A 26,564-nucleotide genomic window follows, 5' to 3' on the forward strand; every position below is an offset into this window, starting at 1 on the left:
TTCGTATGACATGGCTGGTCAGTAGAATTAGGGGATTCCCCCCCCCCCCCCCTCTATTCCCCGTACTTCCATCATAATTATTGTTCTTACGGCCTTTATCCTTCAGTCCATTACCCGACATGCTGAATTTAATAGAATAAGAATGGTCAGATATATAATATAAGATTGATAATTCATGACAAAAAAAATGTTTAAAACAACAATGAGATGTCCATACCAAAATCATTACAAAAACAATGTTTCATTAGAAGGTTTAAAAAAATACAATGCTCCTAACATCAACAAATACAATGTTCCTAACATAAAAAAATGTAATGCTCCTAATATTCGTCCCAATCATCTTCGTCTTCAAATTCTTCTTCTAAATAATACAATTCGTTTCCATATTCTTTGTCTTCAAAACCTTCCTCTTCTTCATCTTCTTCCCTAGATCCCTCATTTTCGTCATCATATATTTGCTCATATGTATTTATAGTTGAAACTAGGCACATTCTTTCCACACGAGTTACAGTAACAGGTGACTCAAACCGTTCTTCAACCTAAAATATTTCATTTTCTTCCATTTCAGTTTCAGTGACTTCAAACACCCCTCTTGATTTTGTCTTGATAACTGCCCACTTATATTTCGTCACCTTTGTTACTGAAGGGTATGGTGTATGAAACACTTGTTCTGCTTGTGATGCCAAACAAAATGGGTCGTCAGTTTGAAGTCGAGAGTTGAGTTTGACATCAATCAAATTGTTTTTGTTGACTATTACACTGTCTTTGTTATCAAAGATAATACAATTAAACAGTACAACAGTCGAAGGCCCGCTACTATAATACTAAATCTCTAAGATCTCTTGTAATATTTCGTATTAGTCTGACTCTTGTTCGACATTATACGTCTCCCATCTCACACATACTACAAAGTTATTCGTCATACAAACCTCACCATATTGTTGAGTGTGGAACTTATAACCATTTAAAAAATACCCACGATGAAAATGAGCATGTCTCGATGGTTTCTCAATTATAACTTCTAAGTGTTTAGCACTTCCACCAGGTGTCTTATTCATTACCTACAATGAAAACATACACACATTATGTTGGTTAATGATGCATTAATAATAATAAGTACTATTGAACTAGTTCTACTTACCCTGTCTTCAAACCATTCAACAAAGTATTTATCTCTTAAATCCAAAATTGATTCATTTGGATTTGTTGTCATGACCAGTTCATCAAACTCGAGGATGTAAGGGTTAACTTTTTTTTACAGTTAAGTAATATGTAGGTGTGCGCCTTGTGAAGGTCTTTATCACTCAAGGGTTTTCTTCTTCCACTTTTTTCATATAATCTTCTTGATGGGACAACAAATATGCTAAGTGGAGCTTCTCCACTCGAAAACCTATGACTTTGCTGTGCAAAATTCCGTGCATCTCAATTATGGTATGTATAAATATAAAGAACAATATGCAGCAAGTTCATTCATTAGATGTTCATTGACGATTGAACCCTCAACCTTTGCTATGTTCCTGATTTTTCTTTTAATTATGCCAGTTTCCTATATTTAAAAATTATGAACGATGTTTTAGGAATACCACAAATAACTTTAAAAATGTTGGATATATAATATTAAAATAGGGTGATTATCTCTCGTATTGATACATCCTTCTGTATTGTACCGGACCACCAACAATAGCTTCATCCATTAAATGTATGACCAGGTGTTCCATGGAATCAAAGAAGCCAAAAGGGAATATTTCTCTAACTTGCACATGGTTTGAATAATATTGCGTTTCATATCGAACAAGTCCTGCACATGTAATGTTTTTGATCATAATACTCGAAAGTACATATATATCTCCGATATGACCTCGTGTATCTTTGTTGGAAAAAACCCTCTTACGGCTAGGGGAAGAAACCGTGGCATAAACACATGACAGTGGTGGCTTTTGAAACCATAAAAAATATAATCTTTGATGTTTCCGCAGTTCCCTATATTTGATGCATACTCGCTAGTGAATTTGAGATTTTTCAACCAAACAAATACTTTTTCAACATCTTCTTTTTCCAATGTGTAATCTCCAAGCTTCTTTTGATCTTCCTATTGTTGTCCCTAATGGGATTTAGTATAGGTTAGTCACATAACATCTTAATATCCTCTCTTTCCTTTATATTGTCTTTGGACTTTGAGGTGCCCATCGAAGCAGGGGCGGACGCAGGAATTAGTAGTAGGGGTTGCACAATTTTTTTTTTCCGGTCAAAGATAATATAAAACATCTAATACAAATTTTTTTTCTGGTTAAACATAATATAACAACGATCTATTAGAATTTAAATTTGTCCTCTTCATGCATACATCTTTTGAAACCGCTCCATTACTTTTTCATTCTCAACTTTCACAAGTGCTTCGGTCTCGACATTACAAAGCAATGCGTCATTCAATCGCCAATTTTGTTACACAAGTCGGTCTTCAAGAGCTTCATCTTTGAAAAACATCTTTCTACACCTGCGGTTGCTACGGGTAATATCAAAGCCAACTTTAAAAGTTTATAAACCAAAGGATAAGACCGATGCTTCCCCGTACTAACCATCAAACGAGAAAGGTCGGAAATTCCTTTCAAACTAGTGAAGCGCTCATCTTTGATGCAAGAGTGATAAAATATCTCAAGTTGTCCTTCAAGGTCTATCATATCTGAATCATCAAAGTCATACTTGTATAACTTACCCAACTTCAATAACTTTGATTTGTCAAATTGTGCAAATGAATCACAAGGGCTCAAAGCACCCATGTATTCTAGTAATTGGGTGCTTGTTTCACTAAATCGATCCCGATATTCTGTAAGTTGCATATCTACCACCGTGTTGAAGATTTCTACCTCAAAATGAAACCTATTAGTCTTTGTAGTCCTACGTTTTCTCACACCAATATACAACTCTTCCATATCTAAAGTATCAATTTCGTGTGTTTGACAAAAAGATCATACTTTTGGCAAAATGCTAGCAAACCCTATATTTCTAAAAGATTGCAATGCCTCATTGTCCCTCTAACCATCGAAGCCGCTTCTAAAATGTCTAGATCTTTTCTTTGAAGTTGCTTTGACAATGTACCCGTGAGGTGTAAAATGTCATACATCATAAGTAAGTAAAACACGAACTCATATGATTTAAAATATGCTAAGATTCCAGATGCTTGTTGACGGTTTGCCAATGACCCTACATCCTCTTTCACAAAATCTAAAACTACAAGAACATCCGCAAACAACTTCATTAAACTTGTGAGTGTGTTGAAATGTTAACCCCATCTTGTTTCTCCTGCTTGAACAAGTGTTGTCTCTTGATTTAACCCTCTTCCGGTTTCAACTTCACCACTACACAAGCCTTTTTGCACCCTTTCTCTTGCTTGCTCTCGTAGTAAGTCTTTTCTTTTACACGAGGCACAAACAACATTAACCACCAACGAAATTTGCTCAAAAAAGTCACTAACACCATCATGCTTCTTTGCTACAGCCACAACCACTAATTGAAGTTGGTGTGTAAAACAATGTACATAAAAAGCCGTGTCATTCTCTTGTAATATCAAAGCTTTCAAACCATTGAATTCCCCTCGCATATTGCTAGCCCCATCGTAACCTTGTCCTATTATCTATTAAAATTTAAAACAATATATATATATATATATATATATATATATATATATATATATATATATATATATATACATATTAAATTAAATTTAAATAACAAAAAAGTAAAGAATAAATTACCTGACTAAAACTCAACTTATTACTTGTAAGTACTTCATTTATGGCGTTTTTGAGTGTCAAAGAAGATGTATCCTTCACGCGCACTAGTCTTATGAATCTTTCTTTCACAAAGCCAAGACTATCGGCATAACGCAAAACAATAGCCATTTGTTCCATTTTTGAAACATCACTAAATTCATCAACTAGTAAAGCAAAAACATCTTGACCAATCACTTCACGAATACTCAAAAGTAATTCTTGTGCAAAACATTGCACAAGTTCTTTTTGAATTTTAGGGGAAATAAGTTGATTGTTTTTAGGAGCATTTTCTAAAGTATTGTTGAAAATATCTTCACTAGTCTCTCGAATGGCTTTTAACACTTCAATGTAAAGCCCTCTATTTTCCGAGTTAACCGACTCGTCATGACCACGAAACGGTAAACCGGTTTTCAATAAAAGTCTAACAACAATAATAGAAACACGTAATCGAGCTTTATATTTATGGTCCTCTGCTTCGGTTTGCCTCCTCAAGACTACATTAATAGCTTGTTTTTCCCTCATTAAAAACTCATACTTTTCTTTTGCTTTGTTGTGAAAACTATCAACACCACCCACATGAGTCCGAAATGCATCTTTTTTATTCCAAGTATCAAAACCTTGGGAAACAAATGCATCTCTCCCTCCTTTTTGTCCCATGAGGTCCCCACGCAAATAACAATATAAACAATATGCACTATTATTTTTCACACTATATTCCAACCAATCAAAGTCATCAAACCATGAAGGAACGAATCTTCTAAATCTATCACCTAGGTTTTTAGGAAACTTATGTGCCCTTACTTGACACGGTCCTTGAAGCAAATACGCTCTTCTTACATCATCTCTTATATTTGGTTTGTAACTTGTAATCAATGGCCTATCCGTCGGGTCCTTTGGAAGATCTTTCAAGTCAAGGTTATCATTAGGTTGGTTATAGCATGGTGTTTGTGGAGTTGCATTAGAAACCGAAGGGATTGATTGATTGGTGATTGGTGTTTGTGGAGTTGCATTAGGATTAGAAACAGAAGGGATTGATTGATTAGTGATTGGTATTTGGTAACATTCTTCACCATTTTCATTAGGATTAGGTCTTTGTCTTTTGGTAAAAAAAACCACTTAGTTTAACCTATAAATACATAACAATTATACCTAATCAAAAAATGAATTTAATAAAAACATAACAATTAGTCAATTACACCTAATCAAACAATGACTTCAATAAAACAAGTTGCTTTCACCTAATCAAACAATAAATTCAATAAAAACATAACAATTACACCTAATCAACCAATGACTTCAATAAAACAAGTTGCTTTCACCTAATTAAACAATAAATTCAATAAAACATATCAATTTCACCTAATCAAACAATCAATTCAATAAAAAACATAGCTATTGCACCTAAGCAAACAATATAACTTCAATAAAACAAATCAATTTCACCTAAGTCAACCAATAACTTCTAAAAACATATCAATTTCAAATATCTTAATGAATTGGTAGTAGAACTTACTTGTTTCATTGTAGTGTAGAAATTGAAAAAAGACAGAAAAGGCCAAAGGGTTGATACTTGCTTCAATGCTTCAACTCTTCAAGAGAATTGTTGAAATCGATCAAGGAGACAAGGATTGTGATTGATCCAAAAATCAAAACGATCAAGTCATGAATGATTGTGAGGTGACGAGTCTGCCAAGGCACGATCGAAGGTCGATTGGTCGAAGGTTTTTTGGACGCAATCACGCAAATCAGGAAGTCGAGTAGTTGAATTTTGGATTATGTAATCGTGATTTTTTTCTACCGATAATACTCAAGTAAACACTCAATTAATTAGGATTGGGCTATTTTTTACAAGCAATTAGCCCAATTGCTAATTTATCCAATTAAGTTTTATTTTGACTTTGGGCAATTGGACTGTTAGACAATAATTGATTAAAACATTGGGCATTTGGGCTTGTTATTATTTTTTTTCGTTTGGTAATTCCCGATACAGTGACAATATTTTTTTTTATGTAGTTGGCTAGCTGCACAAATTTTTTTTAGTAGTTGTACGATTTTTTTTACGTAGTGGCACAATAGGTAAAATTAAAAAAAAAAAACAAAAATTTTCTACTGCATGCGCGGAAGCTAGGTGTTGCCGGTGCCACACCGGGAACCTAGCTAGGACCGCCCCTGCATCGAAGTCTGAAACATATTTTCAAAAAAAATCTTCTCAATATACATCAAATCGAGGTTGTGTCGGATCAGCAGGTGACGCCAATATGAAAGCTCCCAAAAGATGCTCTTCTTTACCCAGTTATGTGTAATACGAAAACCATGAGGTTATATATAATTTGGACCATAGGGAGTACCATTGTATACGGTGGGGAAATGTTGGATTTTCTCCCAAATATATTCTCCGGTTGGGTACGGAACATGCACTTCATGACCTTTCACTTTCTTCCCTTTTAAAAAATTAACCGTATCATTTTAAAATATGTGTCTTTCGGGTAGATGTTTTCTATGATAGTCAAACCAACACGGTTTTTGTCCATAGGAAAGCCGAAATGATTCTGTTTGGTGCATACAATATGGGTAAGCTAAAGTACCATGCATGCTCCGTCCAGACAACATTGCATAAGTAGGGAAGTCACTAACTATCCATAAAAGTACAAACTTCATCTGGAAATTAGTCAGTCGATAGGCATCATAAAAAAAATCCAAATTCTGTCCGGGGCTCTTCTTCCTGTAAATGATCAACGAAAGTGGTATGCACTAATGTTTAAAGGCCAACCAAAGGGGTAGGTTGTAAACAGTGATAAAAACCAGCCAACATGAATAGGGAGTCGTGTTTGAATTATTGGGACTAAACCCATCGGTGCATAACCCAAGATGAATGTTGCACGTCTCTTTTGAAAAATCAGGAAAGGTTCTATCAAAATGATTCCATGCTTTACCTTCACTGGGATGTATCATCTTTTCTGGATCTACTGGATGATCTGAATGCCAGGTTAAATGTTTGGTTGTCTTCCTTGAATAGGACATCCTTTAAAGTCTCAGTTTCCTCCTTTTGTCTTTGTATCTATTTTCGCCACATACTACACAATGATCCAACTCATCAAACTGACCCTTGAATAGCATTCAATGGTTTATAAACACATGCATCCGTTGTGAAGACAATTTTAGTGGCTTCAACATTTTATTGGTCTCGTAGAAGCTATTAGGAAGCTTCTCTCCAGTTGGTAGAATGTCTTTAACTATCGAAAATAGTCTATCAAATGACTTGTCTGAAACATTAGATTATGATTTTCAGTTCAATAATCTAGTGGCGGCGGAGAGTGTGGAAGATTTTGTACACTCGTCCCATAAAGGCTCACTCGCTTGTTTCAAAATTTTATAAAAATTTTGGGCTTCAAGATTTAGGTGTTGTGGTGTTTGTTGATAATAAGAAGTCTCGGGTTGGTGCATGCTTTCGATAACCATCTCCTTGTATATACGATAATCATCAAAACCACTATTTATGTGTTGAGTCGTTTAAGTATTTGAACTTTGACCCACGTGTTGAGGTGGTATTGGGTTTGAACATTGACCAACCTCTTGTAATGAATATATTTCGTCATGTAAATACCATAATGAATAACCATTCATGAATTCTAGGCTAATAAGATGGTTAAAAACCAATTCTCTCGAGAGATAATAAATATTTTTGCAATTCGCACAAGGACATCTAATTTCTAAAACTTCCACCCCGTCCCTAATAATAATTTGGATGTATGTTGCTTTCGAGTAAGAAAAATCCAAAAAAAAATGACATAATGTGACTATTGGGTATTAAACAAACAATTACTATCAAGTCTCTTCATGTATACCCATTCTCAATTCGACAACATTTCAATCTACAACTACTAATATAAAAATCTTAGAACTCAAAAGTAAACATGATAGTAATATAACATGCCATTTAATCTAACATATATAGATAATGATACATAAAATTTTCAACAAATTGAAGTTCTCAACATTTTTTATATAACATTTAATAAATCTAACAAATTAACCTAACATTTATCTAATATTTTCAACAAAGCTAACATATTAACCTAATATATTATCTAACATTTTCAACAAATCTAACAAATTAACCTAACATTTTAATAATTCAAATTCTTACACAAATTCAAATTCAACCTAACACTTGTTCCTACTTACAATCACAGGTTCCAAATAAACAAAGAAGTAAAAGAATCACATTTTGTTCAATTCCTCTTGATAAAAAAAAACAAACAAACCCTCCTAACATTTAACTTAAAATCCCAAATTCAACAAAACAAATCAACATTATCAACAAATTAAACATATAAAGTGGTATACATGAAGTAATATAAAAAATCTAGGGTTTTACCTTTGTTGGACAAGAAATCGAGCAAAAAAGGGTAATGGAGAGATGCACCAGGAGATTTGCGTCGGCATAGTTGTGACCGAACGAAGGAAAGGTGATCGGGAAAATGAGGAAGGAGGAGGAGGCGTTCACAGTGGAGGAGGGGGGCTGCATTCACAGAGAGAATATCAATTGGGTTTTTTTCCAAGTGTTTCAGTCGAAGCGTTGAAAAGCGTATATCAATTTTTCATTTTAAAATTTTACCGGCAGAATCATTATTTGACAATTTCAGCACAAAACATCACATCAAAGACATCATTTCAGCAAAAATAACACATAAACATCAACATTTCAAATTTTCAGCAAGATACATCAAAAAATATTGTGTTCCAACAATATTTAACAAAAATTAAACAAGAAAGGTTATTTTATGACTTTCAGAAAGAAAAATAAACAAGAAAGGCTACATAAACAACAAGTAATTTCAGTAAAATGGAGAGTTTTCAGGAAAAATAACCTTCAATTTCATGTTAAAACAAGAGAGATACTTACCGCTGGTGGTGCCCTGGATAGCAGCGTCGAGCAGAGGACACGGGCTGAAGAATACCGACGGTCGAGGGGCAGTCGATTGAGGATACAATCGATTAGAAAGTCGATTGGAATGGAGGCATTGGAGAAGAGAAGATGCGTCCGTTTTTTTAGGTTAAAATCGGTGGTGCTCCTTGTCTTGACGGTGGCGACGAGAGGAGGAGATAGGATGAAGAAGACCGTCGGTGGAGGCCAGTCAATTGAAGTAAGCGGCTGTCCCTCTTGTGTGCCCTCGATCGTATCTTCAATTGGAATGAAGGCGCTGGAGAAAAGATGTGTCCTTTTTTTAGGTTAAAATGGCGTGAAGACCTTTAACGGCAATAACCCATATTTGTGCCAAGAAGACATCACACAGACGTTTTTAGATCCGTGGACTTCCAAAAACAAACACTCTAGGAGAGCATATGTTTGCATGTGGTTTTCGCCGCAGAGACAAAAGTGATTTCGCACGTCTGAAAAAAAAAAAAAAAAAACAAACAACCTCTTAGAATGCTCTCTATCTCTCTTCTTCTCTCGGAGACACCTTTTTTTCTTTATCTACTTATCTTTTTTCTCTACCTGCTTCATCTATCTCACTTTAAACTCTACCCGAAGGAGTGTGCTGCTCAGGAGGGAAGATTCGACAACAGCGAAGCTTCTTAGAACACCAAGAAGGCAAGCAACTCGATGCGTTCTTGCCAAACCATGGACGATCTTTGTCTCCCTTCTGTGACGTATCCAATGCTCCGAACGTGATTAGAAATTTGTCTCCCTCTACTTGCTTTGACTTCCATCGTCTATCGTCAAACACTGTGAAATCTCTAGAAATGATAATGTATGTTTACCCACCCCCCTCTGTTCGGTTCTGTCATCATCAATATCTCTAACCCTAAACACCACCATCGATGCTATTTGAGGAAGTTCCTCCCCCACCCAATTACATCAGAGGAGCCCTAAATTCTCCCCGCCACCATACATTTTGGTTTCATGATTTCCAGGTAACTTTTGTGATTTCACTAATTCATTGTCGTCTTCTAATTTCTACAATTAAAGTGTCTTCGGTGCTCTTTCTGGGCAACAGGAGGGCGACACCATCAATTTCTTTCCAAAATTCGAACACAAGGTTCTTGAGGAGAAGCATAAATCATTAATATCTTAAATTACTTTCACTGAGTCAGGTACGGAGTACGAACTAAATAAAATCCAAAGTACCAAGGCAGAACTCAGTCAGGTACATGAAAAAAAAACCACAAGCAAAAGCTTCATACACTCCAAACGGCCACTAAAAGGAAGGTATTAGATCTATCACCAATAACACTTACTCAACAACTAAAATGATGAATCTTCAGTAGGTTGAACAAGATCCACAATCATCACCGATAAGACCAAGACATCTGCAAAGAAAGTGAAATACAAGTGTTATGGGTGAGAATTTACTGAACTAACTTCTTATTTCATTAAATCCTTTACTCAAAAAGAAAAGCATCTTTTTAATACAACTGAATGACTGATCATTAAATTCTTTGACTTTGAATGCTTATAATGCTTTAAACATGTAGGTTTGAATTTGTTGGATGTTGAGACAATGATGTTTTCTGCGTTGCAGACCGCTTGTACTGTTTTCTGTCTTCCTTCCTATTATCTTTATTTGCTCTTCTGGGTGTCAAATTTGTTTGAAGTGACAAGGTGTGAATCTCATTTCCATTTCTTTCTGTAGGCATTTTGTATTAATAGCGATTGAGATATCTTGATAAAATCGTGATGCAAGTAAGGAGCTATTGATTTTTTACACACGAACTAATTTGAAGCAGGTATGCTCTGTGCTTTTTATCACTGTATTTTTTGTACATTTTTGCTCTAATTTTAGATGATTTCAGATTCGTCTGTTGTGGTGTACTTATTGGAGTTGTTTGATCAACAATGTGGTTTTTTGAAGCTTTTGTAGTACATAGCCTAATATGTATTCAAGTATATGCAGTAAACAACCTAATCCACCAAAATTGATCAATAACGTAGGTTTATATTTGTTCTTTGACATCACAAGAACCTGCAACAGGAAAGTTAGTTAATGCATTTTCTTTTTTCATTGTTGTTATATAATTATTTATGATGCATGCGTAAGACACAATCATTTGAAGACCGTCTTTGGGAAGCTTGGGCATGTTTGTGATCTTCATCAACTCATCTGAAAGTGAGATTTCATTTTAATAATTCTATATTTATTCTCTAAAATAAAACAAACTATTAATAGCTCTTTGTGAAATGATATTTAATAAATTTGTACACCTTTTATGCAGCAAAGAACTAGGGTTGAACGTGTTATTGGTTTTGTTCTTGCTATATGGGGAATTTTGTTTTATTCTCGCCTCTTGGGAATAATGACCGAACGATTTAGGGTACATTCTTGAATCATATGCGCAAAAGACAAAAATGCCCTCGTCTTCATTGAGAATATTCATGTGCAAGTCAGTATGATATTGAAAAAGATCTTCATCATATCGATGTCCTTACAAAAAAGTATTATTGTCTTATTGTTTTATGTTAAATCAAGGGTATAATATTAACAATAGATTAGATAAAGAAAATTATTCAATGCATGTTTATATATATATATATATATATATATATATATATATATATATATATATATATATATTGTAAGTTAGTGTTTATAAGATGTTAGTTTGTATATGATGTGAAAAAATATTAATAATCAGCCATTATTATTATTATTGTATAAAAGTTATTCAATGCATGCGTGTTTTTTTTTATTGTAAATTAGACAAAATATAAACCCTATTGTAACCATGTTTTTTACGAAAAAAATAATGGTATATATGCGTATTGTAATATTAACTTTATTGGTCACTTTACTTATATAAAAATTTAATACCAAAATTACTCTAATTTAAGCTTTTTTAAAAAATAAACACTTAAATTTTTGCTTGATGATTATGAAACAGGAAGTGAGAACAGTTAAGGAATTAACCATGACTAACCTGCAACATGAGATGCAAGAGATTGAAGACAGTGGTCTCATCAATCATTCATTTCCACCGCCTCCCGCTTCTTCCGTTTTCTCCACCAGCGCAATGGTCTCATCGTAACTTACACAATCTAAATTGAAATCAAGAGGTTGCTGAGGACACTAACAGTTAATTATCGATCAATTTGCTCTCTAAAGTCTCGAGTTTTTCCATTATCGATCGATTCCTCTTTTCTAATTCTATTCTTCTGCCGACTACCCTTTGAACCTAATCCTCACTCTGTTGATTGACAATTCATGGATGGACCAACGATTGACGTCGACTTGTTCGGAATCGGCGACTCTTGAAGATGAATCTGCAACCGCTTCAATTGGATTCGGTAGGCTTTTGTCATAATTTAGTCATGATTCATCTTCTCACCTTTTTCGTTTCTCCCTTGCTGTTGTGACCATCAGAAGCTACCATCTGTCTAGTGTTTTTATTTTTGGGTTCTCGGTAACCAACGGTGAAGACAAGCTTTTGACTAATCAAAATCGGCTTCCTGTATACATCAAAATTGGATTACAGAGTAAGGTGCTGTTTGTTTTTTGGAAAAAACATCTTCAGACCTCTTATTGCTGTGCGGCGCAACACACGTGCAACACTTTTCATCTCGTAGTTGTTTGTTTTTTAGAAGTCTTTGGATTAAAAAACCTCTGCGAGTGTTCTTCTTGGCGCAACACTTGTTTTGCCTCTTCCTACATCTTCCAACCTATTTTTCTTTTTTTTTTTTCTTACTAAAATATTGATTGTATATTGCTGAAATCTTATTTCACATTTTTTTTTTGTTTATTTTTGTTGATTTTTTTTATGTTGAATAATAATAATTTTTTGATGAAATATCATTATTTTATGATAAAATATATTTATTTTTGTGTTAAAATATCATTATTTTTTGTTGAGATATCATAAATTTGTGCCGAAATGTCATACATTATTAAATTTTCGGTATTAAAAAATTATTTTCGGATTATAAAATCAGTTTATTTTAAATTTTTAATATCTGCAGCATGCAGGTGTTAAAAAAACAAACGCGCTTCTTATTACAGTCAGTAGCCGTTTGGTCCACCTCATCTACTGCAGAGAGTTGCAGAGGTGGTCTGCATAGTTTATGGATTTTTGTTTCAAAAAAACAAACAACACCTAAGTTTTATATGTTTTCCTATGAAATTGATATTCAATTCAGGGAGATATCATCTTATTGGCTTGATGGGTGTGATATACATAAACTTGATGATATCATGATAGTATATGTATAATTTAACTTCAAAAACTGATTTTTGTTCAAATATCATCTGATAAAGAAGTATATACGTGGGTGCTTCTGCACAGGTTTTCATTATTCTTCTTTTTGTCTACATTTGTAATAATACAAAACTATAGTTTCTCAAAAGAATTACATTTAAATGTATATGTAATTAAATATGCATACTTTCGTTTTTCTGTGGAATGTTGAATTTAAGTTGCTTTGTGGATGAAACTTAAAAAAAAGTCTAATTCAAGGTAGGTACATATGGTTTTAGTCTCTTAGTTTGGATGAGATTTTCCCTAAAAAACATTAAAAAAATTAAAAAAACATTAAAAAAAATTGAAATGAGGACCAAATTTGCAAAAAGGTTTTTTATAGACTTAATCCAAAAATACATGACATGGACATAAATTGTAATTTAGTATTATTAAGCCATTGTAGTTTGAAAGTACACTGTTACGTTTAAAAACAGGGACCAAATGTGTGTTCTACTTCTATTGTTATTTCTTATTCACATAATTGGGGGGTTTTTCAAAGATGCGAGGTGGTTACCATTTGTTATAGTTTGTTTCTAGAAACTTACTTTTTTACTTTGTTTTTATTTTTATTTTTACTAATACTAATTTGTTTTTAATTTATGCAGCTTTTGTAGAGGGATTTTCAAGTGATTGGAAAGGGATTTTGAAGAAAAAAAGGAAAGGGAGAAAAAAGAAAAATGTTGTATTGTTGTAAGGGTTGAAGAGGAAAAGGAAATACTCATCAAAAGGTGGAAAACGTCAAGATAAATTTTTTGATTTTTAATTGCTTAACTTATATTTGTTGTCCCTTAGATGATATTTCAGTTATGATGCTTAATTTGAAGTTTTTCTCACATTTATGGTCATTGTTTGAAATAAAATGAATATTTTTGGAAAAATTAGTGATACTTGGGGACCATTTTTTTTTGAACATGGAATATTAGAGGTATGGTTTGCAGCAACATGTGTTTTATTATTCTGCATCTGTAATCATGTGTAACATAGGGTACCTATAATGCAATTTTTTTTTGCAAGATTGAAACTTGCATTGAACGCTTAGCTTTCAAACACTTCTATAAGCAATCTGTTTACACTAATGTGCCACCATGTCTGTTTTTAGCAATGGACTTGGACAATAAATTAGTCAGAAAATTTAGGGCTTTAGAGCATAACAAAATGCTAAATCGATATGTTGTAACGATCCAATTTTCATGACTAAAAATTTCTTTTAAAACATTACTAAAACCATATTTATAAAAACCGTTTCATAATTCGTAACATAGTTTCATAGTATTAATTCAAATCATAAACTTATTATCAGAGTAAAACATCCCAGGCTAACTGACTATGGTGTGTGCACTGCAACCTCTCCGAGCTCCTCGTTTGAAACTTGAGTACCTGAAACCAAAAATTGAAACTGTAAGCACGAAGCTTAGTGAGCTCCCCCAAACTACCACATACCATACAAACATATAAAGCACATACTGGGCCTTGCCCACTGTATCGGACCGAGGTCTGGACTAACTAGGGCCTTGCCCCCTGCATCGGACCGAAGTCCGGAACTGACTGGTACCTTGTCCCCTGTATCGGACCTAAGTCCGGACTAACTGGGGCCTTGCCCCCTGCATCGGACCGAAGTCCGGAAGCTGATTGGGACCTTGTCCCCCGCATCGGACCGATGTTCGGACTAATTGAGGCCTTGCCCCCTGCATCGGACCGAAGTCCGGAAACTGACTGGGACCTTGTCCCCTGCATCGGACCGAAGTCCGGACTAACTGCATCGGACCGAAGTCCGGAACTAACTCAACATAGCATAGTATAAACATATCAACTAGCATGAACACATATACTGCATACTGCATCGGGTCATAGCCCGGGACACATAACACATAAATCCTGTTTGAGCCACAAAGGCATCCAACATACTAACTACTACATCAGACTAAAGTCCGGAAACTACTGCTAACTAAACAGGTCGGCATTGTGGCCTTAGACCCGTTCTTACTGGAAGGAAACTCACCTGTACTGCTGGAGTTTTTGCTGATACCCTTCTGACTGCTATCAGACACTCTCGAACTGCTGCTCCAAAAACTCCCCGATCTACTAATACCAAATATAACACTTAGCCTAACTGCCTTTCAACAGTCAAACTAAGTCAACTCTGGTCAAACTCAACCTTCCAGGTTGACCCTACTCGCCGAGTCAGCCTACTGACTCGCCGAGTTCATAAGCTCAAAAACCCTCTCCTTCGCGACTCGACTCGCCGAGTCAACCCATGACTCACTAAGTCTACTGATTTTCGAGTTATGTCTTGTCCAACTCACTGAGTCTCCACTCAACTCACTGGTCTGAGTATTAACTAGAAGGGTTTGGGGTTCTGCGACCAGACTCGCCGAGTCCAAGAACAGACTCGCCGAGTTTAAGGCAATCTTCAACAGACTCGCCGAGTTGTTCTTCCAACTCGTCGAGTTCCTGCCTATCTTCATCCAACTTGCCGAGTCCACCCATGTGACTCGTCGAGTTCCTACGCGACTCTAAGTCTGATATCTAGCCCGACTCGCCGAGTCATCTCCCAGACTCGCCGAGTCCTTTCGTGTATTCTCATAATCTCGAGTCACAGAGCTACTCCTTTGCTCCAAACAATAGATCTGGGTTCCTAGAGTCCATTAACAACTTAAAGTTGCTACCTTTACGTGCTTCTTGTCTCATGATACCAAAACCAAGCTAGAAAGGGACTTAACTCTTGGGGAAAGGCTTTTGCATAACAGCTAGAAAGGCTTTCTGCATAAATGATTCATATAGAACTCAGATCTGGAGTTTCAACTCCAGATCTAACTCATGCTTCAAGATCTCATAAATATTTCTCTAACCAAACCCTAAAACTCCATGAAAGTTGAAATAGAAAGGAGAAGGCCAAGGATAACGATTCCTTACCTCCAAAATGACCTCCCACTGAAGTATAATCCGGATTTCTCTAACCAAACCTTAAAACTTCAAGATTTCCTTCACCAAAACTAGATCTTGCTCCAAAAAGGATTATGGCGGATAGGGTTTGGTATTCTAGGTTAGAGAGACTGTAAAGGAACCCTAAGGAAGAGAATGAGACGTTTAAATAGTGCACAAAGTCCCGAACTTAGGGTTTTTCTCTTCAGAGCAGACTCGCCGAGTCGGTCACTTACTTTACACCCGGATCCCGCTCCGACTCGTCGAGTTCCTCCCTGGACTCGACGAGTCGACCCTCTTTAACTTATGGTTTTCCTTTCCTTTCTTGACCTTTCTGATTTTGGGTGTTACATATGTTTTGCAAAATCATGTATCTAATATGCTCACATCTCCAATCCTTGATTTTCCTGACCCGTAGTGAAGCTACGAAATTCCCTCTAGTTATTACTAATAATAATAATAATAATAATAAAAGAAAGAAAATAGCTAATGGATAAAACGTATTAAGTATCCCCTGTTAGTAGATGTGGCATGCCCGACCTGATAGTAAAGAGATTGATATGGTACATGGTAGACGTGAGTTCGAAACTACCCCTAGCTTTTTTTTCATTTTTCTAGTTCTAATGTTTAGTGACAGATTGTGACGGAAAATAAATAAGTTAATATTTTTCTTAGATCCGTAGCTATTTCGTCGATATTTACCGACGGATTTTGCTTTTGTCGGTATTCTATCACAATCTCGTCGCTAATTTAGGGCAACACTTTTCGTCAGTATTATGTTCGGTAACTAGTTTCATCATCAATTTTGGTAACTAGTTTCATCATCAATTTATAAGTAATACAGTAAATTTAGGTTTACTTTGGAAATAAAAAGGTCTAAAATGGAAAAAATGCAAAGCATAGGGACCCATAATTCTATATTAAAACATCTAGAACCAAACATACTAAACTAAGACCATCTCCAACCCATCTTTATTTTTTCTCCATAAATGGAGTAAAAAATAGAGTAAATAGTGTTTCATCTCCAACCCTACTCCATTTTCTATCTTATTTTTTATCTCAAAAGTATATTCCTAAAATATTTTATTTTTATAACTTATATATATTGTCAAATATACCCCTCTACTAATTAGATTTTAACAAATATATATTATATGTTAACTTAATATAAATTAGTATATATCATGATATTATAAATATTAAATATTATATTTAAATTATAATTAATAGATCAAATAAACTAAAAATGTATAAAATAAAAATAAGAATGACTAAAATTACTAACCAAACTTCATCTTTATTTTTGGAGATATAAATAATATTCCCTATATATCTCCATATATGGGAGAATATTATTCATATCTCCAAAAATAGAGTTGAAAATGAGGTAGGGTTGGAGAAGAATGGGGGAAGAAATGAGGGAAAAATGGAGTTTGGGGGTAGGATGGAGATGCCCTAAAACCATCTCCAACATATTTCTATTTTCCCCCCATAAATTGAGTAAAAAATAGAGAAAATAATGTTTTATCTCCAACCCTACTCTATTTTCTATCCAATTTTTTACCCCCAAAAAATATATTCGTAGAATATTCTATTTTTATAACTTATATATATTATCAAATACACTCCTCTACTAATTAGATTTTAACAAATATATATTATATTTTAACTTAATATAAATTAGTATATAACTTGATATTATAAATATTAAATATTGCATTTAAATTATAATTAGTAGATAAAATAAACTAGAAATGTATAAAATAAAAATGAAAGGGATTAAAATTAACAACCAAACTTCACATTCATTTTTGGAGATATGAATAGTATTTTCTCGTGGGGGAATCTTATTCATATATCAAAAAATGAAGGTGGAAATGGGATAGAGTTTGAGAAGAATGGAAGAAGAAATGGAGAAAAAATGGAGTTTGGGGTGGGTTGGAGATGCCTAATAAACCATTCCATTAAATTGATGAACACCCTGGTTTTAAGATGTAATAATTTTGTTTTTGATATGCTATGATGTTTTCTTTGGGTGGTTTTGACATATGCAAATAGCTAAAAGCCTAGAACAGGTTTTACTTTACAAAATTCTTCTGTTTCTGCTTCTATTTAAGAACATTTCAAATATATTTAACCAATAACTCTATATTTATTTGGACAAAAAAAAAAGTAAAGAGATATGAAAAATGAAAAAAAAAAAGTATAAATCATATAAACATTGATTTTCACCAAGAGAACCGCCCCACAAAATCAAAGTTACAACAGCAGATGGAGTGGTATCATCTTCATCAAAAAAATTATGTGCTTGTTGAATGGATATATAATTACAGGTTCTGAGTTATGTATATACTTGTTTTTGGTTAAAAAAGAAAAAAGAAAAAAATAAATTATGGATCATGAGTAGGACCAACATCACTTGTGGAACCAATCCCAACCTGCAACCATGAAGATGAACTCCCACTGACGTTACTCATGTCTTTCAACTCACTCAGTTTAGCCAACTTCACCTTACTATCGGCTTCATCATCCTCCATTGTCGTTGTTGCTTCTTTTTCAAGGTTACTTGTGTTTTTTTGATCATCTTGTTGATCACCGGTTCTGTTTTGATCTTTTCCATCTCCATCTGTAACATTTTCATGATCTACGTTCCATGAATGTAGATTGATCTCTGTAGAAACTTCTAATCTCAGCCGATCTCTCCTTAATCCGGCAATGTCATCTGCCGGAGCTGGGAGGTTGAGGTCGAGGGCTTTGGATTTGTTAAGTATTTGTGAAGGTAACGCCAATGCTCGTCGATGGAGTTGCTCAATATGTTCATGGAAGTTAAACTTTGCTAAAGAAGTCGTATCAGACATGTTAGATGTAAGCCAATGACACCTCTTATGTCCGCCTAGCGCCTGACCGGAGGCAAAAATCCGGTTACAAATCGAGCATTTGTGTACTTTGGATTTCCTTCTTGCGGCTCCGACCAACGGTGCTGGGACAGGAGTCGCTGCGCTTGGACCTTGATTGACTTGGTAGCTCGAGATTGGCTTTGGTGAAGGAAATAGTTGGTCGTGTGTGATGACGTCATCATCAACAATGGTGTCATCAAACTGATCGTTTCTTGCTGCGAAACATCCTTTTACCTTCTTGTGACTTGCCCTGTGACCACCCAATGCTTGATGAGAATTAAACACTTTTTTACATGCTTTACATTCAAACATGCCTTTAGGGGTGGTGGCTACACCTTTTGCTTTATCTATAGGTGGTGGTGGTCTTGTAAAAGGTGACAGAAACGCGGCCGTAGTAAACATAGGGTTCCGCCGTTGCTCCTCCCTAGTCGGGGAGGCGCATGAGTCTTCCGCGTCGGTTTCCACCGGATCGACCCTAGCGTTCGATAACTCCATCAGGCATTTCGCTAGGGCTAGGTCTTCATCTTCGCTAGATGGACACATTGAATTAAAGCTGCCAACTTTAGCCCTTAAAGATCTTTTTCTTTTCGACCACCCACTTGCTCCACCACCACAATCTTTCCGGCCACCGTGATGATCATCATAACCATCGTCATCGTCAGCCTCTGACTCCGGAGACGATACTAGAGACTCACCATCATCGGAGCTGCATTTCCGATGCTCAAGAAACGATTTCCATGACAAGAATTCTTTTCCACAATTTTCACAAACCCGACAACTTTTTAAACGATTTGGGTTTGTTCTTAATGCATACATTCTCTTGTTTCCTTGCTTATCTTCCCAATCGCTGGGTGGATCGTCATCGTCAAGATTCCCCGTATCGTCCCCAATACCATGAGCTCTCATATGGCCGCCTAATGCTCTTCCACACATGAAACCCTTCTTACATATTCGACAAAAATGCTTGAAATTCGTGTGTTGATCATCAGCACTGGCCATGAAGAATGAAGAGAAGGAAGAGAGAGAAAAACATAGAGACAATAAAACAAAGGAGAAAAAAAGGGGATCGAAGTGAGCAAAAGAATTGAGGGTGGAGTTATGTTCTTGTAGTTGAAGTTGTTGTAAAGTTGTATGGTGAAAAGAAGGTTGGTCCTGGTTTTTAGTTAGAGTAATGGTTTGTGGTATGAGAGAGAGAGAACGAGAGAGAATGGAGTGTGAGTTGAGTGTGTGTGACAAGTGGAAGGAGGGTATGATTTTCAGAGACTTTTTCTACCACTCATATTTTGTAGTGGTAATGGTGGCGCCGCCGTTCTAACCATATGTACGGAGAGCGAGGAAATAGGACATTTCACACCCTCCTTTATCCATCGGGAAACTTTTAAAGAAGCCCCTCATAACCAATCATCTATCCATATTAAACTCTTAATCTATTTTAACAACCATTCTTACCCCTTTTTTAACAAACAGTAATTACTCTTATGAACCACTCCTAAGTTACACATGCCACTCTTATGTTGAAGAGGGTTATTTGGACCAAAAGTGGGTGGTTGATATTAGGGTTATGGTCATAAAATGATAATTGAGAACTCTTAATTTGATTTTAAGTCATAATATTTAATTATATCTATAAAATTTTCAGTTTTTTATGTTTTATTACATCAATCTAGTGAATTTCAACCTCTTGTTACGGCCACCATTGGTTTTTATTATCAAGTCTTGATAGGTTGTGTCTAAGATAAAACAACTATGTCACAATAAATAAATAAAGGGAAAATGACTTAAAAGCCCAACAAAGTTTTCAAATAATTCAAAAAATCTCAATCATATTTTGTCTGTTTAAAAAAACCCAACGAATTTAACTTTTTGTCTAAAAAGTCCAACAAAGTTCCAAACCATTAAAAAAATCCCAATTTTGTTTTGGTTAAGTTCATTGGGTTTTTTTTAATAGTCAAAACATGATTTCAGTTTTTTAAACGTTTTGGAAATTTTGTTGGTCTAACAAGTCATTTTTCCGATCCGATAATAAGCCACGTCATCTATTTCTCTTATTTGACTTTCAGCAAATTGTAACTTAGTTGGGCTTTTTAGACAAAATGTTAAGTTTGTTGGGTTTTTTTGGACAAATAAAACATGATTGAGGTTTTTTTGAACAGTTTGAAAACTTCGTTGGGCTTATAAATCATTTTCCCATAAATAAATTCTATCAGATCAGATGTCATAGAGGACACGCATAAGGTGTTGAAATTCACTCTAATAATGTAGTGAAACTTATAAAAAAGTTAGAAGAAATTACCAAAACGGTCCATATAGTTATGCATTTTTTAATCAAACTCTTGTCTTTTGAATTTGTCCAAGGTTCCACTTGCAAATTGTGTAACATATGTAATTTTGGTTCTATAGTAAAACTTGGATCGATAAATCTCATAGAAAACAAGATGTATTTCTATTAAGCTACAATTAAATATAAAACATAAAATATTATTTTGAGAACCTTTTTAGAGATAAATATCAGCATTGAGACAAAAATGACGCAAAACATGCTAAGACTAAATTGGCCAAAACATACTTAGATGACTAACTCTTAGATAATTTTGGGATCACATCATATATATATATATATATATATATATATATATATATATATATATATATATATATATATATATATATATATATATGCAATGTTATCATTAAATCCAGTTATTATGGTAAGAATATAAATTGTTGATGAACCGATTTATAGAATATTCACTTACCTTGTGGGTTGAATTCTCTGTTTGACTCAAGATCTTCAAGATCCTTTCCATCTCTCACATTAGGGTTTATCTCCATCTATAAATATATGTGATGAGGAGCAGATCGACACACACGAAAATGCACATGTAAATTTGTTTAAGGTTTGCTGATGGATTTTAGAGAGAGCTCTTGAGATCAACTGGAAAGCCCAACCTAGTTCTTCAGATTCGAAGATTATAATGAACTCATGTATCTAATCGTTATTTAATGTTCAAGTTTTCTTTTAATCAAATTCGAGATTAAAGATCCAAAGTTTATGCTTCCGTGTTTATGTTTTGGTTATCAAAATAACCAAAAATTGGTATTAGAGCAAACTCGAATCTTTTATCAGAAACTTGGATTGATTTTATTTCTTTTGATTTTCGAACTAAAACATACCTTTAAGATATATGTTACTTTACTCTTCTCGATCCTGCCGACATTTTATTTCTTAAAATCAGATGACATAATATGGTGATTTGTATGTATTTCTTTGTGTGTATATATCACCAACATTAGTGATTTAGCAATCATTTTTTTTTGTTAGTGATTGACATAATATTGTTACCAAAGTAACCTTTATTATTTTAATCAATTTGGTTATACGATATTGCTTATGTGAATTTGTTCCACCTAAATGTATACCTTATACACAATGTCACACATTGACAAATATTTTAGGTTGTCAATAAAATACAATTATGACATGTTATTTATTTTCATAGTATATTTATTAACACAATATATTGCCAAAGTGATCTCTTTTGTGAAAATTAATTTACAAAGAATTTAAATTTTATGGTTTGTGTTTATTAATATGAATATTAATCGACTCAAAAGTAGGTTAATATTTGGCCGGATGAACACATGTTTGATGATAAATATGCAACAATATTTAGGTTACATGTCATTAATAAGTCAATCCAAAGAGGGACTTATTAATTGACATGATATATTGTCAATTTGTATTATCTAAATTTATAGTTTATGTGTTTATTAATGCGAGTATTAGCTGACCCAAAGGTAGACTAATATTTGGCCGAATAAACATATATGTGGTGATAAACATGTGGCGATTTTTTTGGTTCCATGTGATTAATAAGTCAATACAAAGAGGGGCTTGTTAATTGACATTGTTTATTGTCAACGTTTATCTCTAAAACAAAGATATCTCTTGCAAGTTAATATTATTGTCCAAAGACTTGATATTAATGTTGTGTCGATACCTTGTAAAGATGCCATAAATTGAATTTTTTTTATTACGGTTTATTGATTAATGAGCATAAAAATATACTACCTCCGTCCCAAATTGATAGTCCACTTTTGACTTTTGAAGTCTTTTTTCTTAAACTTTGACCTTAAATATTTTTATGTTTGATAGATAATACTTGATGAAAAATATATGAATGGATTGTATTTTAAATATTTTTTCATTGTTATAAGTTTTATCAAGTAATATATAATACAAATAAAAATATTTAAGGTCAAAGTTGAAGAAAAAAAACTTCAAAAGTCAAAAGTGGACTATCAATTTGGGACAGAGGGAGTATTTGCTTATATTCTCTAAACAACAAATTTGAATTATGGTATTATATCTGCTAACATTGATCACATTTATGATTAATTTACTCAATGAGATTAACTTTAAGGAATTGATTGAGGGCATTATGTTAGTTCTCAATTACATGGATATTGACCTTGCATTTTGGATAGAACAACTTTCTTTGAGGATGTTGAATTTGGGGGAGAAACAAGGCTAAAACATTGTCCTTAAGGAGGAATCAATCTTGATTCCTATTATTGCTTTCGATAGTATGCAGATTATGAATCAATGATCGACAATGTTATTCAATCTCCTATTCAGAATACACAAACTCAACAACCTCAACAACCTCAGCTTTGGATATCCTATGCATGGTACCACATTTTTCATCAATTTTTTTTTATCTCTTTTGTCTTTGAGGTAAATACAGTAGATGATTTTGTGTATCATAAATTAAGTGGGAGTAAATTTATCTTTCTGGTTTTGGGCAGATATCTACGCAACTCAAGTTTGGATCATAAGAAAGCAACCAAATGGATTTTGAGATATCTATATATAACAAAAGGCTATATGCTAAACTATAGGAAATTTCGATGTTTTGGAGATCATTTTTATTAAGAATTTGATTTTATTAGATGCCAAAATGTTTACTGATCCATATCGGGATACTTCTACATTTTAGCATGATGAGCCATTTCATGGAATAGACTTTGGTAGCTTCTTCCATAATGGCTGAATAATTTGTAGCATGGAATATCGTTATGAAAATTTATCACGAGGCTACACATTATTGGTTTTGAAATATCACTAAAGTTGTGATAATAAGTCGGCAATGTTATATTCCAAGAACAGAAGTTCTATTATATCAATGCATATTGACATCAAGTTTTCTTCTGTTCACACAATAATGCAATATGGAATATATATATATATATATATATATATATATATATATATATATATATATATATATATATATATATATATATATCACATATGAACAAACTCCATGAAAGTGGATCCGCTCATAAAGGGATTACCTCCCTAGGTCTTTCATGAGCATACTACACACGTTGGTGTGATATTTTGTTTTAGTGGGAGTTTTTATGGTGCTTTATGTCTTGTTTAAGAACAAGTATGTTTTTCTATACAGAATTAAGAATTTGGTTAACTCCATTATTAGTTGCACTTATTTGAAGTTTGATCTCACTTTAATCTAAAGAAGAACTCGTTGGAAATCTATTTAGATTTCAAAACAACACATCATGTTTAATCTATGTCATTACTTATATATGTATATGTGACCATTGATAGGTTTAGCTATGTAAATTGTAACGAAGACCGCTTTGATCCTATACTATTATGATTAGTGGACGAGATTGTTTAAGGGTACCAATATTATGATAACATTCATTAAAGCGCTTATACAGTTATACGTACATTTATATATTCGTGGTCCAATGGGAGATTGTTAGATAATTATGGGACCACATCACACACACACACACACACACATATATATATATATATATATATATATATAATGTTATCATTAAATCCAGTTATTATGGTAAGAGTATAAATTGTTGATGGACTGATTTATAGAATATTCACTTACCTTGTGGGTTGAGTTCCCGGTTTGACTCAAGATCCTCAAGATCCCTTCCATCTCTCACATTAGGGTTTATCTCCATCTATAAATACATGTGATAAGGAGCAGAACGACACACATGGAAATACACATGTAAATTCATTTAAGGTTTGCTGAGGGATTTTAGAGAGAGCTCTTGAGATCAACTGGAAAACCCAACCTTGTTCTTCAAATTCGAAGATTATAATGAAAGCAGGTATCTAATCGTTATTTAATGTTCAAGTTTTCTTTTAATCAGATTCGATATTAAAGATCTAAAGTTTATGCTTCCGCGTTTATGTTTTGGTTATCAAAATAACCAACACTAACAACATTGAAAAAAAAGCAAATTATAAAGTCAAAATGAGACTAAACCATAACATCAAGTAGAACATCTCATGAGTGCTACATCAAAAGTCATTAACCATAAACATTAAGAAAAATAACAAACATTGTTTAAGCATAAATCCATTAACACAAAGAAGAAAACATTTAATATGAGAAAATAAGCAACAATTATCAATGACTAGGTTTATTTTTTGGCCCAATTATGCTTCCTCGTGCAAATGTACCAAGATTCTCTTACAATTTCTTGAATTATGCCCTAAGTTGTTACATTTTGAGCATTTCGTTGACTTACCTTATCTTGATAACTCACAATTCTTCACCATATCCTCACCATCATAGTTTCTGAAGTTTATCAACTCCCTTCATTTTCTTATTTTTAGTCATTATATACTTTTATAGTGATAAGATACGTGAAAATGGTTAGGCATTATGATTGGGACACATAAGCATGTCATTGATTGATTAACCAAAAAACCATACATGCCTAGCTTTTAGGTTTACCATCACCTGCTTTATTCTTCCTCAAATCCCATATTATGGCCATCGAAAGTTTGAATATTCTGCAAAAGCAATACCTTACCTTCATGCCAACCATGAATTGGGCGATACACTCCCATTATTAAGTGTCTCCCTTTAGAAATAACAAAAACCTTGTTCTTTTTGTTTTTTCCTCAGTTAATGCCCGTAACTTCGTTTTACTTAGATTGTTTGTACCATTTCCACCTTTAGAAATCGAGTTAAAGTCTTCATTGATTAATATTTATGCATCCTCATCTTTTGTATCCAATGTCAAGTCGTGTAGACTTCTGTTGAAATGAAAGTCCCTCATTTTAACCTCCACATTTAGTGATCTCCTATAAAATGGACACTAGCGAACAATGTAAAAATAACTAGTTGTGAATTACAAAAATATATGTTGTGATTTTATATCATCAAATATTATTTAAGTGTAATAGGATTAAATTTGTTGACCAAAAGTGATCTTGTTGAATATTGAACAAGTTAGGATGGTGTAGGAGTGCACGCTTTTTCAAGTTTTTCCATATTCAAAGTACATTGTTATTTAAGGGCGAAGCCCCTAAACGAACGGGGGTCCGAGGGAAGCACCCCTGGGAGTGGGGTCCCAGGGGCGGTAGGCCCTGGCGGGGTCCAAGGGGCAGAGCCCCTGGTTGGGATCGAGCTGAGATCCGTTTCATGAGAAAACTGACCATTTTTTCCCTGAGATCCGTTTAATGACAGTTTGGTAGTTTTATGACAGTTTGTAACTGTCTGTTGACAGTTTTCAGACAGGAATGATATATCCATTTTTTGGTCATTTTTTTGGTACATCTTGAAGAATATTTTCATATACATTCTCAGATTTCATTCTCTGAATTTCATCAAATTGAGTGTTCGATCTGTACCATCGAAATACTTCAATTTGATAGTGAATCACAACTTTCAGA

The 26,564-nt window shown here is 34.0% G+C and overlaps 2 protein-coding genes and 2 long non-coding RNA genes across 12 annotated transcripts; 1 reads left to right on the forward strand and 3 right to left on the reverse strand.

Moving 5' to 3' along the window:
- Positions 1-3,280: 3,280 nt before the first annotated feature.
- LOC111896011 (uncharacterized) lies at positions 3,281-5,292 on the reverse strand. The gene is made up of 4 exons (XM_042901612.2): positions 5,284-5,292; positions 5,172-5,188; positions 3,753-4,866; positions 3,281-3,631 (listed from the first exon to the last, which is right to left on the reverse strand). The coding sequence occupies exons 1-4, from the start codon at positions 5,290-5,292 to the stop codon at positions 3,281-3,283; spliced, it is 1,491 nt and encodes a 496-aa protein (XP_042757546.2).
- Positions 5,293-7,884: 2,592 nt separating this feature from the next.
- Positions 7,885-9,089, reverse strand: LOC122197306 (uncharacterized). Its single transcript, XR_006190411.1, has 2 exons — positions 8,677-9,089; positions 7,885-8,292 (listed from the first exon to the last, which is right to left on the reverse strand). It is a non-coding gene; the product is annotated as an uncharacterized LOC122197306 (long non-coding RNA).
- Positions 9,090-9,259: 170 nt separating this feature from the next.
- Positions 9,260-13,882, forward strand: LOC111896015 (uncharacterized). 8 transcript variants are annotated; one of them, XR_002851763.3, is made up of 7 exons: positions 9,549-9,689; positions 9,773-10,116; positions 10,251-10,304; positions 10,409-10,882; positions 10,989-11,087; positions 11,655-12,057; positions 13,610-13,882. It is a non-coding gene; the product is annotated as an uncharacterized LOC111896015 (long non-coding RNA). The 8 variants fall into 8 exon arrangements; XR_002851764.3 differs by lacking the exon at positions 13,610-13,882 and adding an exon at positions 12,134-12,482; XR_002851765.3 differs by lacking the exon at positions 11,655-12,057.
- A 302-nt stretch (positions 13,883-14,184) lies between these two features.
- Positions 14,185-20,059, reverse strand: LOC111896019 (zinc finger protein ZAT9). Of its 2 annotated transcripts, XM_052771365.1 has the most exons (2): positions 18,365-20,059; positions 14,185-14,381 (listed from the first exon to the last, which is right to left on the reverse strand). In XM_052771365.1, the coding sequence occupies exons 1-2, from the start codon at positions 19,820-19,822 to the stop codon at positions 14,301-14,303; spliced, it is 1,539 nt and encodes a 512-aa protein (XP_052627325.1). In that variant the 5' UTR covers positions 19,823-20,059; the 3' UTR covers positions 14,185-14,300. The 2 variants fall into 2 exon arrangements, with proteins under 2 accessions (XP_052627325.1, XP_023747819.1); XM_023892051.3 differs by lacking the exon at positions 14,185-14,381 and having other exon boundaries at positions 18,212-20,059.
- Positions 20,060-26,564: the final 6,505 nt, after the last annotated feature.

Source organism: Lactuca sativa, chromosome 4 (genome assembly GCF_002870075.4).
Source record: "Lactuca sativa cultivar Salinas chromosome 4, Lsat_Salinas_v11, whole genome shotgun sequence".
NCBI classification, from domain to species: domain Eukaryota; kingdom Viridiplantae; phylum Streptophyta; class Magnoliopsida; order Asterales; family Asteraceae; genus Lactuca; species Lactuca sativa.

What these genes read in the sequence shown, in the direction of transcription:
- LOC111896019 (XM_052771365.1), bottom strand. Translation starts at nt 19,822, where the DNA reads ATGGCCAGTGCTGATGATCAACACACGAATTTCAAGCATTTTTGTCGA. An exon ending in GTTCATCTTCATGGTTGCAG is followed by an intron (nt 14,382 to 18,364) that starts GTTGGGATTGGT and finishes TTTTGGTTTCAG; the next exon opens with GTACTCAAGTTTCAAACGAG.
- LOC111896011 (XM_042901612.2), bottom strand. An exon ending in ATAAGTTGAGTTTTAGTCAG is followed by an intron (nt 3,632 to 3,752) that starts GTAATTTATTCT and finishes AAATTTTAATAG; the next exon opens with ATAATAGGACAAGGTTACGA.